The 19,212-nt window shown below is 44.4% G+C and overlaps 1 protein-coding gene across 1 annotated transcript in view; it reads left to right on the top strand.

Moving 5' to 3' along the window:
• Positions 1-9,865, top strand: part of Abhd13 (abhydrolase domain containing 13) — a 13,271-nt gene extending 3,406 nt beyond the window's left edge. Inside the window, exon 2 of the mRNA XM_050136867.1 lies at positions 4,876-9,865. Within this exon, the coding sequence (XP_049992824.1) occupies positions 4,896-5,909 (1,014 nt within the window). The 5' untranslated portion in view covers positions 4,876-4,895 and the 3' untranslated portion in view covers positions 5,910-9,865. The remainder of the gene's footprint in view (positions 1-4,875) is intronic.
• Positions 9,866-19,212: the final 9,347 nt, after the last annotated feature.

The raw sequence follows: 19,212 nt of genomic DNA, 5'->3' as shown, positions 1-19,212 counted from the left end.
CCTCCCGAGTGCTGGGATTAAAGGCGTGCGCCACCACCGCCCGGCAGCAAGCAACATTTCTTGTAAACCTCCTGTACTTGCAGAAATAGGGCTATGGTACTGTTTAACATTTTTAGCTTCACTTTAGTCTCTGCTTAGTGAGGCTTCTGCACCCGAGCTCCTGCAGGTACAGCATGCAGAAATCGACCCACACACAGTTGTGGCTGTAGGTGGAGGAACAAGGTGTTCGCTGCTGCACATTTAGGGGCAATTTACTTAAAGGTCACTTACACTGTGGTATTGGGAACCTGTGAAGGAAGTCTTGATGCTCAGGCAGTGAGATCCAGACCCACTGGATCTGTCTTAGGTCTGAAATGAGTGTGTCACGTTACCCTCCTGTCAACCTAAACTCCTGCATAGTGTCTGGCCACTTAGAGTGTTCACTGAATTCAGCATTTCCTGCAGATGGTAACACATCTAATCACTTGCCAGAAATCACACTTGCTGGTACCACCACCACCACGCAGAGTATTAGAAATTTGAGCTTCATTCATTTCCCCCCAAAAAGGCCTTGTAAATACATATGTCTGCATAAATGTAATACTGACCATGGTTTGTCAGTTGCCTATTAAAGTAAAACTGTCCCTGTGAGACGGCAGCCAATGTAACCTGCACTTCATGTGTGTCCATGCTTAGCACAAGAGCTTCATGTGCGCTTCTGATACCATGCATCCCATGCAAGCCTTAAAGGTTTTAGCATACAGACAACAGTTTTTACTGCGGCTTCAGTGCTGCCACATGACTCCTGCCTTTCCCCTTCTCCCTGAGCTCACGGTTGGGGATGGGAGGAAAGTCTTGCCTGTTAGCTCTGTACTTGCACAGGCATGAGTCTCAGCCATCACTGCATCCACACAGCAGATGTCAAGCACTGGAAAGGTAGGCAGCACCTCGGTGTTGCTATGAAGACGGTGCTGATCTTGTGGGCCCTGAACAGGCTCTGGAGCAGCTCCAGAAGTCGGCCATAAGTCGGCCATCTTTCCAGAACTTAGGGCATAAAACCATCCCTCTCAGCTGGGGCCTCAGCTCACAGCTCCTAGCTGCTCTAATTTCCTCTCTGCTGTCCTTGCCAAGTATCTCTTTAGATTATTTTGAATCCTTTGTGTTTCCATGAATAATTGTGCTAAATGATTAAAAATAAGTGGCACCGACAGCTGCTTAATAGAAAGGAAAGAATCCTAGCTCTGCAAATGTGCTCCGTCCTGCTCTTAAAAGATGCCCGAGTTTTCCCCTTTTTGATGACAGCCGTGAAGGTTGACACCTGCTTTAGTCTCCTCTGTAACTGCGTGAACGTGAGTGAGGCAGGTACAGTCATGAGTGTGTCTGCCACGTGAGCAGCTCGGAGGCTGTTTAAGAGGACTCAGCAGATCACGGGCCACACAACATCAAAACTGGCATATTGATCATATTCAAAAGTGTAGAATTTAAGCAGCAGGGGTCAGAGTGGCATCTTTGTCTTTGACTTGCCCTCGAGCGTTAAGTGTTATCGCATAGTGTCCTAACTAGTAGGCCATGCTTCCTGCAGCTCCATGTCTTCTGAGGGTTTCTGGGCACAGCCACATCTGGACTGTCCCAGCAGTGAGCAGACATTGGACAGAGCCTGCTGAGGAGTCCAGTGAAGAGGAGAGGGTCTGATGGTGATGGGAGTTGTTGGCAGTGGTTGCCACCGTCAGGTGGAGATGGTGGCCAGTGAGCTTTTCCTCATGTCATTCTAGGAGTTTCCTGGCAGTGGGTGAGCCCAGAGTGATAACATGGTAAGGACGGGATTGAGAATCATGACATCAGGTTTTCTCCTTGACACAGGCTGAAACCACACAGCAATGATGTGGAAGAATGGTGTGGAAGAGGTTAATGCTTAGTGAATCTACGTTCTTTATAAGCTAGTCTGCTTCTTACTGCACAACCCATCTATTGGGAAAAGTCTCAGCTTTGAGTAAACCCATTACTTCTGGTTGTGATGCTAAGATGTCAGTATAAAATGCATTCTGGCATACAAAATCATTTGACAAATATTTATTCTTTTCTGGTGATAACTCAAATATTTTGCCATTGGTACATACTTTGAGGTACATTGATTACCTGAGCCATGGTACATGACCAGGTCATGGAGTGAGCTGGACATTTCAGACTCAGAAAACCTAAGTATTGCACAAGGCACCAGCCAAGCTCTGCACTATTCATGGCGACTTCTCGAGAGCCATGTTGGCATCAAGTATATCTTTCCCGTTGGTAGCCCAGGTACAGTGGGAAGACAGCACAAGAGGGGGAGTAGGTCTCACACAGTGCAACTGTTCCCTGCTTCTCACTACCCTGTCTTGTTAACAGTCCATGGGCGTAGACTCCAACACCCAGCAGAGGACACGCTGTTCCATATGGCATCCAGCTCAGAGGCGCCCTCTCTGAAACTTGCCTGTAGCCCTTCACTGTTCTCAGCCATGATGGAGCTTGACAACAGCTCACAGTGCTGCACAGAAGCTCAGCTGTCCAGGGAAATAGTCCTGAAGCCTAAATGCTGGTTACTTTTATATGCCAAAGGAGGAGCTCTTATGAACCCTTTATCTGATTAGCAGACTAGAACCAGAGCCCTTATCGGTGCTGCCCCTAGCTCTGTGCGGCTGACTCCTTTTCTTTGTCAGAACATCTGGCCTGCATGTAGTTGATAGTGCATCAGGGTGAGTGGTTTGCTGACTGTTCGACTGAATTAGCAGACTCAAGGTCCTTGAAATTAGGTTCGCATGTTGCCATTTCCCTTAGAGTATCCTTGAGGTGGATGGTGGAATGAGGCAAGACAGACTGGGTTATGTGGTTTCATTCTGAACCATAGTCTGTCAGTACGAAGGAAACATACATGTTTATTAATCTATTCTAAAAACTCAGGTTCAATTGGTATTCTTCAAAATGAGCTCATAATTATTCCTGCATTGTCATGGAATCACCCAGTGTAGATTATGTTTATCATTGTTGTCAAAATTTTATTATCCTTTAAGGTGGCTTTGAGGAGCATTTATTTTTGAAACTCCAAATTATATTACTTATTGCCAATCAGTTACACATTCAGACAAATGGCGTAAGTACCCTCTGCTCAGAATATCCTGTTTTAGCAAGCTGATCATTTTCTTAGACACTTCGGTCCTGAGTGCATAGCTTTGAGGGATACGGTACTTAGACAAGAAAAGGGGCTGGGGCTGTAGTAATGAGGATTGTAGCTGTAGAGCAGTCTGAGCAGACCTAAATGTGGGTTTGAATTCAGAATGTGCTTCCTCTGTGTGTGTTGGGCTTTCTAGTTCCCCTTATACTTTCTCTTTTTTCTTTTATTTGAAAACTAAGTTACTTTGTTGCTACTTACCCAGTTACAGGCACACTTTCCATCTCACAGGTTTCTAGTGGGGTTTCAGCTTGCTTTTTCCTGTTTTAGAGTGGAATCAGATGATAGATTGGGAGCTGTGGAACCAAGGCGTAAGGGCAGTGGAGTTTCCGTGTGATTTTGTCTAGCGAGTCACTACAATGAGCCTTGAGTTCCTTATTGGCCGCTCATCATTGACAGCTCTGTCAGATAACTAAGTGGGCTATGAAAAGAGCATTAAGGATTTTGACTTGCTTCTTAAATGGTATCTTACCATATTTTACAATACTCCAATGTGTTTGTAGGCTCAATGTGTGTGTGTTATTTCAAACCTTTTAAATCTGTTTTTGGGTCATAATTAAAGTCATTGTTCCTGTTACTTTGCAGAGCTGGGGATGAAATCCCAGCCTGACACGTGCTAGCAGATGTTCTCCCATTGACCTACATGTGCTGCCTCCACGGCCTTTTGTATTCTATATCAAGTTGGAGCCACTTTCTTTCAGTTTTCCTTAATCCAATTCAAAAATACGTCCAAGCTTTACATGGGAAGCTGCATGCCATGCGCCATCAGGGATAAAGCAGCCCTGTGTGGACTATTGACAGGCGACAGGGAGCATGCAGTAAGCAAGCAGCGACTGCAGTGCTCTGTTGAGTGTGCCTTGACTGCGTCCTGCAGTTCTGTTTTAGCCACGTTTAATACCTGCAGTGCTTGGGTATTTTTTTCTTTAAGTTGTGTTTTTATTTGACCTTCAGTGTTTCTTTTCCTATAACAAAGCTTGCTACATGGATAGCATTGTCTACTTCTGAAATTAAAGATAAAAGTATTATGCTATTATTTATGTTCAACATGATTGCTTTGAATAAAAATCCAAGCAAGAAGACGGGGGGGGGAGGTGCGTGGTTTCAATTGCCTGTCCTGCTGGAGCCCCTGGTTTAGCTTCCAGCGCCATATAAAACTGAACATAATGGTGTAATGCTGTAATCCTAACACTGGAGATGCAGAGGCAGGAGGATCAGAAGTTGTTCAAAGTTGTCTGTATATAGAATTGACTGTATATAGACTCTTTGAAGAAAAAAAGCTGAGTGTAGCAACAAAGGAAGCAATAGCAAAAAATCCTTTATGAGTAACAGACTCTCGACTAGTGTATAAGGGTTGACTGAAGTGAGGGAGAGAGGGGCTCTAAGAAGCGTGCTGCCTCATGAGTTATTGTAGAGCGAGGACAGCAGCCACATCCAAGTCTCCATCTCCTCGTGGATAAAAATGGGGATGGTCTTAAATTTTTTTTAATCAAATCATTGAAAACACATGACTGGTACCTGGAAGCAGAGAAGCGCCTTTTCACGGTGTGACTGTGTTCTGTGACTGCGGGTTGGGAAGACAGTATGGAGCTAGGAAGGAATTGTGAGGACGTAGTCCTAGAGTACTGAGTACTTTTCATGAAGTACCTCTGAAGTCAAGATGCTGCTGAGTCACTGGTTCTCTCTGTGTCTCCTAGGATACCTACGTGGAGCTACCATGGAAAAATCCTGGATGCTGTGGAACTTTATTGAAAGATGGCTACTAGCCTTGGCATCCTGGTCTTGGGCTCTCTGCCGCATCTCGCTTTTGCCTTTGATAGTGACTTTTCATCTGTACGGAGGCATTATCCTACTTCTGCTAATTTTCGTGTCCATCGCAGGCATCTTGTATAAATTCCAGGATGTCCTGCTCTACTTTCCAGAACAGCCGTCCTCCTCCCGCCTCTATGTTCCCATGCCCACGGGGATTCCACATGAGAACATTTTCATCAGAACCAAAGATGGAGTGCGCCTGAATCTGATCTTGGTGAGATACACTGGAGACAATTCCCCCTACTCCCCAACTATAATTTATTTTCACGGGAATGCTGGCAACATAGGCCACAGGTTACCAAACGCACTGCTTATGCTGGTGAACCTCAAAGTGAATCTCGTGCTGGTCGACTATCGGGGGTATGGGAAGAGCGAAGGAGAAGCCAGCGAAGAAGGACTGTATTTGGATTCTGAAGCTGTGCTAGACTATGTGATGACTAGACCTGACCTCGATAAAACAAAGGTTTTCCTTTTTGGCCGCTCCCTGGGAGGAGCGGTGGCCATTCACTTGGCTTCTGAGAATTCTCACAGGATTTCAGCCATCATGGTGGAGAACACATTCCTGAGCATCCCGCACATGGCCAGCACACTATTTTCCTTCTTCCCAATGCGGTATCTTCCTCTATGGTGCTATAAAAATAAGTTTCTGTCCTACAGGAAGATCTCCCAGTGCAGGATGCCTTCTCTCTTCATCTCTGGCCTCTCTGACCAGTTGATTCCGCCCGTGATGATGAAGCAGCTCTACGAGCTGTCCCCATCCCGGACTAAGAGACTAGCCATCTTCCCAGATGGGACGCACAACGACACATGGCAGTGCCAAGGCTACTTCACTGCACTCGAGCAGTTCATCAAGGAAGTGATCAAGAGCCACTCTCCCGAGGAGATGACGAAGACATCATCCAACGTCACCATCATCTAATGCCACCTCTCGATGGGTGCCCTGGGTTTCGGCTTGTGTAGAGTGATGTCCTCTCTGGGTGTGTGCTCACGGGGTCTGCACAGTGGCTGAGCGTTGACGGGCCTCAGCACTCCGTCCCGGTGATCCTATAACTCTCCGTATTTTCAGAACTGGTCTTCTTGAGATTCTTTCATAGTCCCACCAGAACTTCTAGCCTGGTTAACACCCTTGTCTTTAGTTTAAGATGCCGGTGTGCTAGAGCTCATCCAAAAGTTTCCTGTTGGTTGAGTGGTAAAATCTATGTTGTAATCAGATGGAGACGCAAACAAGAAACCTTCAGGTGTCATTCCTTTAGTAAATATTGGGACAATCACGGTAAGCAAGCCTAGTGCTACTGCGTTGTCACCTTAAACATTAAGATGAAGTGCATGGTGGTGTTTTATTCTTGACTTATGCAATGCGATATTTTTAATGTAAATAACTCTGGTCACATGCCAATGTATATGGTTTCCTGGGTTATATCTATTTTTATGTAAACTCTATTTTGTTTGTGGTGAGGAATGAGTGTGAGGCCTGTGAGCAGATTCTATGCTCTGCTGCTGAGATCCAGCTTTTTCCTAATAATAAACAGGACCATTTTCCAATGTAGATGTACTGTGTTTCTGTTAGGTACTGTCTGCATCATGGCTCTTGGGCTAGGAAGTTAGCATTTTACTGTAGCTTTCTTTGCACATTGAACTCTGTAACATTCGTGATTTTAGTTAAACAGAATTTTAGCCTCTGCCAGTTTATGAATCTCCAGCTAAAACAGTAATGGCCGCAGCAAGGGCTAGAACTAGCCGATAGTTGAGGTAGACTGTCTCAACCAGTGTGTGCAGATGTGCCTGACCTGACAGAGACAAGCGTCATTTATTGTACTTTCTGCAAGTCAATCACATCATGAAAGAAAACCACAAAAGCAAATACCCAAGTATGACTTCGTATCTCAGTCTGTGTAACGGGGCTCCATACAAAGTGACAGTCTAGGCAGTCTCAGTCTCCCCAGCTGGGTCTGAAGGGCCCCAGAGCTTTGGCCAGCCTGTCACACAGGTAGCGTTGAGGAGTTGTGGGCGGGAGGTTGTGCCTGACCAAATAGCAAGCCTCTGAGGACTGCGAACATGCGCTAGCATGCAGCCATAGGGTGGGGCCTGCCGAGTCCTTCCCACAGTCCTCACCAGATAGACACGCTTGAGCCCTGCACAGTAGGTCAGCTCCTACACGACTGCAGATCACTTAGCTATAGTTATTGACCTTCCACAAGCAGCTAGAGCAGAGTAATAATCAGTCAATAATCTTGACCTTAATTTAAAACTTTCCATGAACATAGGGGCTAGAAATACTTTTGCCAAGTAGCATTCTTAGCCTTCATTTTATGCTAATGTTTAGAAAATAATAATGTATAGCAAGTATAATTTCTAAAGAATAATGATTTTCTATAAATTATTAATTGTAAAGAGTTGTTTTTTAAAGAGTTGGTACTCATCATGGAATGTGTATTTTGTATGTGTAAATTCACTACACAATTAAAGGCTGCTTTTCCTCCTGTCGGTCTTTGCTATGTAGAACTACTGTCCCGAATGCTCATCTACTGGAAGGACAAAAAAAGAGTAACAGGCGGAATGTAGTTTCTGCAGAAACCAGCTCTCATGCATACTTGGTCACTTCTGACACTTACAGAGTGCTGCATCTGTGGTCACTTGGTCTGGAGGGGTGTGTGACCAGCCAGCTTGGGTTGTACATGTTCTCCTGATGAAATAGGACAGCAACCCCTCCGCTTCCCGTTCCCCTTCCCCTTCCCGGCTGTTTTCCCTGCTGTTCCTTCTGTTCAGATTCGCAGGCTGGGATTTGAGGGGTGGAAGATCATTCTACCGCACCTACCGCCTTTGCTCTACTCGAGGAACCGTCTCTTAGGCAGCAAAGACAGCTGTGTTTAGAGTTGTAGGGCATCACCTGTTACCAGCTTTGTGTTTGATGCAGTTCCTTTGATGAGTAGGGATAGAAAACAAACTCATACATTCAGGGGCCGTGACACCCCAGCATCAGTTCTAAAACTTTCTCACTTGGCCTCAGTGAACCATGACTACACCTGAGTCAGTCATCGCTGGGGGGTGGTCATGGTCTTTCTGTCGATTTCTAGCATTGTTCAATAGCAGTGAGAGAAGTGGATAAAGAATCTTAAATTATTCAGCTACTATGAATTTATAAACACTAAAATTATCCTAAACATGACAAATCGGTTTACTTGGAAAAAAAATCTAAAATTCCTTGTTTTAAAGAATAATAGAGAAAACCAGATTTTTTTTTTTTTAAAGAGGATCCTACAGAGAATACTGCAAGCTAAGGGAAGAAAGTATTTGTTACAGACAAAAGGGTGTCAGTAGACTAGAAACCACTTGACAGCAGTTGGTGACTCTGCTCTTACACAAAGAGGCAGGGATACTTAATTGCTGAGATGAATAGCAGAGAACTGTAGAATGCCATTTTCAGTCAAAGTCCTAATACAACGTGGCCCTGTGCCTGAGGAAACTAAGTGTTTCACAACATTTGACCATGATGACACCCATTAAATGCTGCAATAAAATGGGTCGATCACACAACAGCTTAAATCACAGGTGGGCTGCAGACACTTGAAATGGACAGGTCATGGCTCTGCTGACATCACAGGTAATGGCATGTGTGTAGCTGAGGGTTCCTGCCTGCTTGGCTTGGGTGGGAATAGGTCTGGTAGAGATGATTAAATAGTATGTAAACTACCGAGGAAGCTGCTCTTAGTAGTGGTTTGTGTTAACTTGTCTTCCCTCCTTAGGATCAGGAGTTAGTAAGGTGATCCATTGAAAGAAGTCACCTTTTCATCTAGGCCAGTGGTTCCCAACCGTGGGTCACAACCCCTTTGGATCGAATGATGCTTTCACAGGGGTCGCCTAAAACCATCAGAAGACACTGATAATTACATTAGGATTCATAACAGTAGCAAATTACAGTTACAAAGTAACCACGAAAATAATGTTGTGGTTGAGGATCACCACTACATGAGGGACTGTGTTAAAGGGTCACAGCGTTAGGAAGGTTGAAAACCATGAATCGAGGCCATCATTGCCATATTTGAGTCCTTTGGTCATCCCTGAGCCTTTTTCCCATCATGTTTGATAATTATATATTTTTTAAAAACTGAAAGGAAAAGAATTAGTCTTACGTACCTCCTTTGGATAGTTGACTTGAGCTTCGGTATCTTCATGTGACTCAGGTAGAGTTGGAGTTGACAGGTGGAGCACTTGTTCAGTTTGCTGGATGGGAAATGCAAGGCTCTTGGTGTTCTCACCGCACACGCACCTCCTCTCCCCAATCAGAAGCACTGCTCGCTCGCGTGGCAGAGCCCGTCAGTCATCCTATGCCAGTCAGCGTTGGCCAAGGGCACAGATATACCTCCATTTATATTTTGTATTAAAAAGTATAGATTAAAGACAGGACTGTATAACCCAAACTTTTTGACATAAAGTGCAATATGTACGTATATCACGGGTGTGTGTGCAGCATAATTTATAACAGTTTCTGTCAGTACAGCGTATGCTGGAGTGTCAGCTTGCGAGGTGCATTCAGTATGAAGTAAGTTAGTCCAGTTTCATAATCTGAGCCATAGTTTTGTTATTGCCATATTTCCTTTGAAATAGTAATAAAGTTTTATAGCTCACATTTGAATGTCCTCATACCTGTGCACTAACCATGGCAAGGAAAGTGGGTTTTATTTTTTAATTTGGTTTTGTTTTTTGTTTTTACATTTAAGGTATACTTTTTATTTTTCTGTACTGACATGCAATAAATTGATACATGAACAATTTGATTAATGTTAGATAGTTTGTATTCAGTCTTTTTAAAAATTCTATTCATGTATTGTAGAACATTGAGGTAACTAATTGTTCAATAAACCTGTTTGACTGAAAGCAATGAATCTTACTCTAATGGTGTGGAAGAACATGCTTGCATTTCCTTCTCCCAAGAACATGACAGTCATCCTGTGTGCATTTAATTTCGGCTGATGTCAGCAATATTTCCTACATATGAACTACTGTGAGTGCCTAAGCCTTAGACATCTTTTCAGTCTCGTGGATACTGTCATTTGTTTGCCACTGTCTCCTTATCTTCAGATTTCATCAAGTACCTTTCTAAGAAGTCTTCTTGGTTTATTTTCCCCCCATTTGTGTTTATGTATGACTCCAGCTGATTAAAGTGGTCTTATAGTTGGTCTTTATGGGTCTGTAACTTCCTTTCCCTAAAAAGACACTGTATTGAGTAGTGCCCACCCAAGGAGGATGATGGAAGCGCGAGGCTTGCCTTAAAGCATCCTGAAGAAGCCTCCTGGCCAGTCACTGTTGCAGACTGTCTGCTGTGAGAAGATGTGCTGGGAATCAGGCACTCAGGTGCTGTCGAAGACCCCCAGCCTGGATTCGAACTGGAGATGACTTCAGCTCTTCCTTAACTTCCCGCAACGTTCTAGAAAGTAATGAAGTTTGACCTGATAGAACTGATTTACTGAGGGATGGGCATGGAGGAGGTGGTGTTTGGGTTCTTAGAAGCAGGGCTTGGGGGTTAATGGGTTTGTCACACTAAGTCACCAAGTCTGCATCTCAGAATTCTGTAACAGGTGAGTAATGTGGCCGAAAGATGCCCCTCCTCCATCTCTCAGTCTAAGTCTAGAAGACATTTTCTAATTTTACTCAATGAAAGAGCTTGAAAAATCATGTCCATCTTGGAATAGATTAGAATTGCTGCAATTGGAATCCAAAGTAGACTCACTGGGGATCACTCCCAAGTAATTGCCAAGAACTGGAACTTAGAAATGTATGACAAACTGTGTGTACTTGTAAATAGTTACGTGGTTGTGGTCTTGCAGAGGCTCAGCACACTCGGTTAACCTCCTGTTCTCCTAAGCCTCTCAGCTGGAGGACTGGCTGGGGGTGCTAAGGTAGATCCTAGTAACTGGAAAGCAACTTGCTGCTCCCTGCTCCTCACAGTGCTGCTGTTCCCGTGCTGAAATCATGACAGTCGACAACATTTATTGAGACCTTATGATCAGTATTTCTCTCCATTTTTTGTCATTTATAAAAAGATTTGTCTTTATTTTACATGTTTGGGTATTTTACCTGCAAGTGTCTGTGGGACCTTGTGTGTGTAGTGTCTTCAGAGGCCAGAAGAGGGCATCTGATCCCTTGGAACTAGAGTTAACAGATGTTTGTGAGCCTCCATGTGGATGCTGGGAGTCAAATCTGGATCCTCCAGATGAGCCACAAGTGTCCCTACCCGTGCTTTGTCATTCTTATAACTGAGGGGTCTACCAATCCTATCTTAGCCTTGAAGGTTGCCCCCATCCCCCACAGTGGGAGTTGAGTAGCTGCCTATCAGGTTTCTATTGCAGACTCCTGTTTTCCTTTCCTCCTGCAACAGCAAGGCCTGACGGAATTGTTTTCTGTTGCATGGTGTTTAATGGGGTCCGAGACACCTTGTCCTCACGAGTTACTAAACCCGCCCCCAGGGAAGGAAGCACAGAGAAGCAGTTATAAAAATGGGTTTCATAGGGGTTGAACCTAGAACCACAACTAACAGATCTAGAACTTAAATACATGTCTTAAATTAGAAATGCTGGGAATAACTCGTGGTTAAATTTTCAGGAGATCCTGAGAGATCCAGCACAAGGCTGAGGAGAGGAAAAGACAGTGGAGTATGAAGGAAAAGCAGAGTTTGAGGAATGGAAACTGGTCAGTGCGTGTCAATAAGGCGAGTGGCAGAGTCACAAAGAGGGTACTCTTGGGAAGATTGTAGAAGGAAAAGCTGGTGGGCTGGACTGTACGCCTAATAGATAACACTGATCAACAGACCAGAAGTGGCCCACCAGGATAAGACGATAGAAATTTTTTCTTTCTTTTTTGGAGGGATTGGTGGGGGCGAGGTGGTAGTCCCATCTTTGAATTTTTTTTCCCCCGCACACTGTCTCTTAAAATTATCACCACTAGTCTTAAAACACGAGTACATGTCACTGGCATTTTCCTGAGGTAATAGCATTAAAAATGAGAAGAACAAGCAGCAGGCTGCACCAGAAAGTACGGGACAGGCGGGACTGTTGCGCCCTGCATGTTGGGTTTTCCTGTGTATTGACAACTCAGTTTCCAGTGGGTGCTGTTGGGGAGGGGCTTTAGGAGGTAGTTAGTCATGGAGGAGGGCCACAGCCAGCTTGGCATGCAAGGAAAGAGAGCTGGCTAGCCAGCTCTCTGCCTTCTGAAAACTTGAAAAGGGTGGCCAGCTGTCTCCAAGCTCTACAGAACACCTGTAGTAGATGAGCTGCTGATGCCTTGGTCTCAGCTTTCCAGGCTTCTAGAATGGTGAGAAATAGAATGCTCTTTCCTCAGCCTCCAGGTTTGTGGGATTCTATTCCTGCAGCCTAAATGGAATAAGTAAACAATTGGAATTCCTGAGCCAACCTAGAGATGAGAACTGACTTCCCAGTGAAGGCTCTGTCTGTGTCAACCCTCTCTATCATGACTTAACATGTGGATATCCTGTGACTTAGTCACTAGCATCTTGAGATATAGACATCAACTGTATATATATTTGGTTCTGAAAAACCTATAAAGTTTATGAATTAGGAAACAATTCTCTTTCCTCAAATATGTAACTAGGTTTCCGTAAACAATGAATGAAAAGCCCCTCATATGTGGGCAGTGCCCACATATCAGCCATAGGAGATGTGAATACGTGCCATAGGAGATGTGAATACGTGTATCTCCCAGTCACATTCTCTCCAGGGGCAAAGTTCTCGAACTCAAAGTGGTCTTTGAGTCACCATCGTGTGTCAGAGCTCATGAACGCTATAGTATGCAGGTCAGAGCTAATCAGGGTATTAGAGTTAAGATGATCATAAAGATCACAGCCTAGTGTAAATGATAATTATTCCTTTAAAAGCAGAGTCATTCAAATAAACACGCTTTTAAATAAGAATCACTAGTGCTGGTTTACATAACGATTTTACTAGAATACTCGATGAGCAGTAGCTACTGTGCTCCGTACTTTGAATGGAAAAGCCTAAATGAGATTCAGACTTTCTATGCCAACTTACCCATGTGCGTAAATTGCATGTATTATGTGTTTTGTCTTCTAAGGGAAGTAGATAAAGCCATTTCTGCTGTGATAGCTTCATTTTTCCCTTCTTAGTATAATTATTATTGTATCTTCAAACTTGAGAAAATAGGTCACTGGGCAACTTAGTGCGTCTTGTCCTGTGACAGAGACTGAAAGGGGAGACTGGAAACCTACCCAGTACTCTTGAGAACCCATCTACCAGGTTCATAAGAAGCCCATGTTAGCAAACAAAGTATGTTCTACTGAAAGGCAAATGAGAGCAAGGAAGTAAGATGTTGAATGTGAGGCTGTCATGTGGGGATGTGGGGCTTTGTGCATTTCCCTTCCTGCTTGAGCCTTGGGTCTTCTGCTCTGTGGGGAGTCCATAGGTCCTGTCTCCTTACACTTCTTATCCTCTACAACACTTACTACTGTGTCCTCCTTCCCTCCCTTCCTTCCTTTTTCCCTTCATTCCTTCCTTCTTTTTTTGGGGGGGGTATGAGGTGGGGGTAAGCATGAACTTAGAGAAAAGCAGCATGTGTTAATTTTTATCTCCTTGACAAAGTGGAGAGAAACCATTCTAGGAGTGAACATTTCCTTTGCTTATGTTTGAGAGGTCTCTGCCCATGGTTGCTCACCTTACAGCCCTGGCAAACAGCTTTAAAGTGTTCTGGGACAAGAATGACCCTAAACGCATGTGTCTCTACTAGGCCTTGCCCCCTGATGGCCGTTTCACCTGTGAGGTGAGTGAGTTACCCATTCGTTAGGTCTTCGCCCTCAGTCCATCACCTCTCAACAGTACCAACAAGCCTTCCACAGATGGTCATTTCTGCAAGACACTGCAAACCACAACAAACAATAAAAGTAACTTCTCCTAAATCATGTCTAAGCTGTGAAGCTAGTGTTCAATGTCTAAGCTGTGAAGCTAGTGTTTGGTCACCTGTGAGTGGTGCATATCTACCAAACATCCTCTCATTTAGTAAAAAATGCAGCCTTTTTACTAAACACTCGATGCAGCCTTTAAGGTCAAGAAATACAAAAATGCATAGTTGCCAATGAATCTCTTCCAGGTCTCCTCTGTTACCTGAGTAATATCTTTTACAGAATAGGAATTTACAATACATCCTATTGACAGGTGATCCTTGTTTTGGGTTTTTTTGTTGTTGTTAGGTGAATAATGATTCCCAAACTAGAAGTTTCCAATCCTGGCAATCCTCACAGTATCTAACTTGTGAGGACAGGTCATGACAGGTGAGATTAAAAAGTGTGACTTGGGAGGATTGTTGTGGACTGTCTGGATAAACCCTGATTCCGAAGGTGCTCCAAAAGAAGAGAGAGACTTAGCATTCCAGCAAAGTAGGACAGTGTGGGGATGGGGATGAGAGCTAGTGACCAGACCACAAGCCAAGACAGCCAAGGGGCAGCAGCCACTGGAAGCCAGACGCAAGGGGCAGACTCAGCGTGGGCTGTGGTCCCACTGATGCCTAACCAAGGTCACAGAGATGGAATTCTGTTACTCTCCAGCAGAGAACCTCATTTGGTTCAAGGAAGGGGGGATTACTCCCTGGAATTCTTACATATGCAAGTGTAATTGTGGTATTGTACCATAGATAGAGGAAAGTTTAGAGTCCTACTATAGAAAGCTGAGATTTCTTTGATGAGACTTGGCAGAAACGTCTTCATGAGGGTGCTTCTGATGGAATCTGAAGGAATCGGGTGTCTTGGAGAAAGCCTGCTTCAGATTACCCATATGGAGAGAGCTAGGCCTCCTGTGCTCACAGTGACAGTGTGTTGTTGTATGGAGGTCACTTGTTCGTTTCCCTGCCTCTCAGCCCCGAAACAACCACACAGAAACTGTATCAATTCAGTTAAATCACTGCTTGGCCTATTAGCTACAGCTTATTATTGGCTATCTCTTACATCTTAATTTAACCTATCTCTATAAATTTGTGCATTGCACATATCTGTGGTCTACCAGCAAAGTTTCGGCATGTCTGTCTCTAGTGGTGGCTCCATGACTTCTGACTCTGCCTTCTTTCTCCCAGCCTACGTACATTTATCCAATACTGTAACCCATTTAGAGGTCTTTTTTCATCTGAATCTGTCTTTATTGTGTATCTGAAATTATTTCCTGATCAGAAGACCTTCTTAAAATGCTAAGCACTTCTTAAGAACCTAAGCGACAGTGTTGCTAGGGCAACCACTGTCCTGCCTGCTTTCTCTGCCCAGTCCAACATGGCAGACATGTCCTTTCACTGCCTCCGAGACTGCCAGGTGGGAGCCATCCTCACCACCTCAGCTCTGATAACACACTGCCCACAAACCCCATTTAAAGGCTCAGCCTCCTGAAAGAGCCAGAGTTTGCCCTGTGCTAGTAGCATGGCCCAGAAAGCTGCTATTTCAAAACTGCTGCTTTTTTTCTACTACCACTGAATCGGGAAAACCTCTCTTAAAGGAGCCATGGTGTTAAGCCATGCTTAACTCTGCTTTTTGTTTGTTTGTTTGTTTTTGTGCCTAGAATTCATTTCCAGACTCTACAGCAGGGGCACGAGGCCGCTGGTCACACTGCAGTGCAGCCAGGAGGCAGAGGGAGGCTGCAGCTGGTCACACTGCAGTGCAGTCAGAGGCAGAGAGGCAGATACTGATGCTCCTCTAGTCCAGGACCTCAGCCCATGGGGTGGTGTCCTCCGTCTCCAGCACCCCCTCTGGACATCCTCTTATGACACACTGTGAGATGGGCCTATTGATTTTAAGCTGACAACTGAATATATTCATAACTGTCAAAAACATAGGCTGTAAAATACAACAATGATTTCATAAGTACATTTCTTACTCAATCTTTATATTTGTTGCCAAATAAAGGGATGAGCACACAACTTTTTAAGAAAATGTCAATATTTACACTGCTTCGGCTGAAATGTCTAGCATCTGTTTTCAGTATTGCTGAGCAAACCTCCTGTGGATTTGTGCAGAAATCAGATTCTGCAGCCCATAAACACCTACACGGTGGATAACACCATGGATAGTTTCCTGTAAACAAACAAAACCCAGTCTTTTCTCCTCAAATAGAAAACCACAAAAATGGCAGGGATTGGTTAATGAGTTGGATAGAAATTCTAGAGTGGAAATATCTAACATAAGCATGCAGCGCAGTCTGAAGCACACGGAGAAGGAAGAACGTGAATAGAGATTCAGAGCTGTTGGCATCTAAGCAGAATGGAAGTGCCCGGGAAAAAAGTGGGAATGAAAATATATCCAAAGAAGAAGCAATGGCTGAAAACTTCAAACAATTGATGACAAATACCAATATCCCTATTTAAAATAAAGAACCCCAAACAGGGTGAACACAGAGACAGCACATAGAAACATTTAGTAGAAGCCCTGAGAGAAGAAGTTAGGAGAGCATCAGAAGAAACCAGCCAGTATGTCAAGGGATCTCCAGTGAGACAGAGAGCACACTGGTCATCGGGAACCCTGGAGCACAGGCGGGGAGGGACTGCGGGCTCACGTGCTGGGGACAGCTGCCATTGGGGACGTGTATACTTGGGGAAACTCGGAAATGAAAAGGGAGAGCTGGGAATGTTGCTATTGGACCCACTTCTCAGGAAATACAGGATGTTGTTTGCGTTGGCAGGAAGTAATGTACAATGATTCAAATCAGATTGATGCGTGCATGAACACAGAGCACTGGTATTGAGAACCGTAGTTAGTAAAATGTATCGGCCATCCCCTGTCTTCACTTAAATCACACAGAAAGGCACTGAAGAGAACATCATAATGGGAGTAGCACACGTTTATGCAGAGTATTAGACAATCAGACACAGAGAACATGGGTGTGAGCTAACCTGCACTGGAATTATGAGATCACAGAAAATAGTTACTTTGTCCTTGGAAGCAAAACAAGACAACGGATATGATTACTACTGCAAAGTACTTCTTTTCTTACTGTGAGGACATGTCTCTATATGTCGTCTTCTGCCAGAATTCCAAGGCTATATGGTTTTACAGCTTGTGAAGGAATGAAGTCTACTTTGCCTCAACACAGCAATTAAAAGAGGCATACTAACTCACTGCATTAAAGCAAGACCTAACTATTCAGAGACATGCCTTATATGAGAGACACACAGAAACTGTCTAAGGATAGAAGATACCCTGTCGAGCTAGCAGATACACTAGCGCTGTGAGTTAGTCAGGACATAGGAATGCAGTACTTATTTAGTAAAGTTCTGATTAAATCATCATCCGACCACTTCCTCTGCAGGAAACAGACCTTTGAGTTACACAGAGAGAACTTTGTCTTGTTCATCTCTTAAGAAATTCATAAATGTAACAGTCTTTACAGCCGTCTTTGTGTGAACTCTAAACAGTAGTGCCTGCAACAGTCTTTACAGCCGTCTGTATGAACTCTGTGGAGGAGGTACACACAGTAGTGCCTGCTCGTCAGATGCTCCCTGGTAACCTGTGTTGGAAGAAGCAGCAGCCACTGAAGCAGGGTGACACCGCTCCATGAGCCAACATTGGGTGCTTATTCTAAAAGGACCTGGACTCAGATTGGCCTGGGCTTTGTCTTGAGAGCTTGGCTATGATGTTCTTTGCCCAATAGAGCAGAGAAGGCAAAGGATGTCTTTTAGCCCAGCGAGAGAATCTTCTCTGGATGGTTATGCAGAAGGACATGGAGAAAGGGGTCGTCTCTGCCTCTTGAACTCCTCCGCACCCTTTAATTTCTGTATGCAGTTAGGTAATGCTAGCACATGATTGAGATGCGTGCTGGATTTTGAAGCAGTGTTTTCCTATGAAGCCAAGGCTAACCTTGACCCCATAATCCTCCTATCTTCCTGTCGTGCGATGGAATTACAATCCTATCACCAAGTCTCAAGATTGAATCGTAATCTCTTGCAGTGTGGAGGTCTCTAGAAAAGTCACACTTTATACCGGGGTTGTTACCCACAATGCTTTGCTCAGTGACCTAGAACATGGTAACACAAGCATTATTTGATGTCAGAACTGAAAACAGTTCACACCCATACTCAATATTCTTCTTCAGCCTGGGAGATTAGAGAAGAGCTCATTTGGGAGTAATGAGGGCAGCAACTGGTGTAAGGTTCTTTAGAACTCGCAGAAGTGAACAGAGGAAGAGATCCCACCCACAACGAGAAAGACCCGTAGCATCTCTTGGGAGTGAGACAGGACATGACTACTCAATGGGGAAGTGGGGAAGATGCGTCTTTTGGTGGGGAAGCCCCTGCAGATATTATTCCTACAAAAACACCAGTTTCAGAACTGACTATAAGTTTTGTAAACAGAGACTGCTCATTCATTTCCCGGCCACCCTGACCCAAATAATCACACAGAAGCTATATTAACTATAGCATGATTAGGCCTATGTCTCAGGCATATTTCTAGCTAGCTCTTATATCTTACATTAACCAACCCATTTCTATTATTTTATCATGAGGCTCATAGTTTGTTACCTCTTGCTTCTTAAGCAGCCACATGGCGTCTCTTTGACTCTGACTACTCTCTCTCTCTCTACCTCTGTTCAGATTTCCTGCCTGGCTATATTCTGTCCTGCCATAGGCTGAAGCAGCTTCATTATTAACCAATTGTAATAAAGCATATTCAGGACATACAGAGGGAAACCGTACATCATCTGTGCTTTGAAAAGAATGAGTACAAAATGGAAGCATGGTGAATGTGATCACTTTCTACCCTCTACCCTTTAGCTGCCCCAGGGATCCGCACTGTCCTCACTTAGGGAGCATGAGACTCAGTGGTCAGGTTGAGGTGAATGGTGGTGACTGGTTAAGTAAGCGCCCAGTGGCCTATGCTGCAAGATGAACTGACATTGAGGTACTGGGTCCTCATCCAAGCAACCCAGACCAGTGACTGCATGTCACCAAGTCCAGCCGTGGAACCAGGACTTCTGTGTCCACACTTGCGGAACTAGTACCACCAGTGTGGGGATTGCGCATCAGCTCCTAGGCTCTGTTTATGGGGGAAACTGAGGCTAGTGGTTGTCAAACACTGAGCCTCAGAAGGCACAGGGGGAGTCATGCTTCCCTGTAATCCACCCCGTATTTAAAGAGCCCCCAGTGTGGCCTTAAATAGATCACTCGCAGGCTCTTTATTGCACTGTCAAAGTGAGAGCAGTGAAGTTGGAGCAGAGTTCAGTGTGCTC

The sequence above is a fragment of the Alexandromys fortis genome, unplaced genomic scaffold, assembly GCF_014885135.2.
Source record: "Alexandromys fortis isolate MF-2015 unplaced genomic scaffold, M_Fortis_MF-2015_v1.1 scaffold_3, whole genome shotgun sequence".
In the NCBI taxonomy this organism is placed as follows: Eukaryota; Metazoa; Chordata; class Mammalia; order Rodentia; family Cricetidae; genus Alexandromys; species Alexandromys fortis.
The sequence above is the reverse complement of the archived record's forward strand: the minus strand, read 5'-3'. Positions and strand labels throughout refer to the sequence as shown.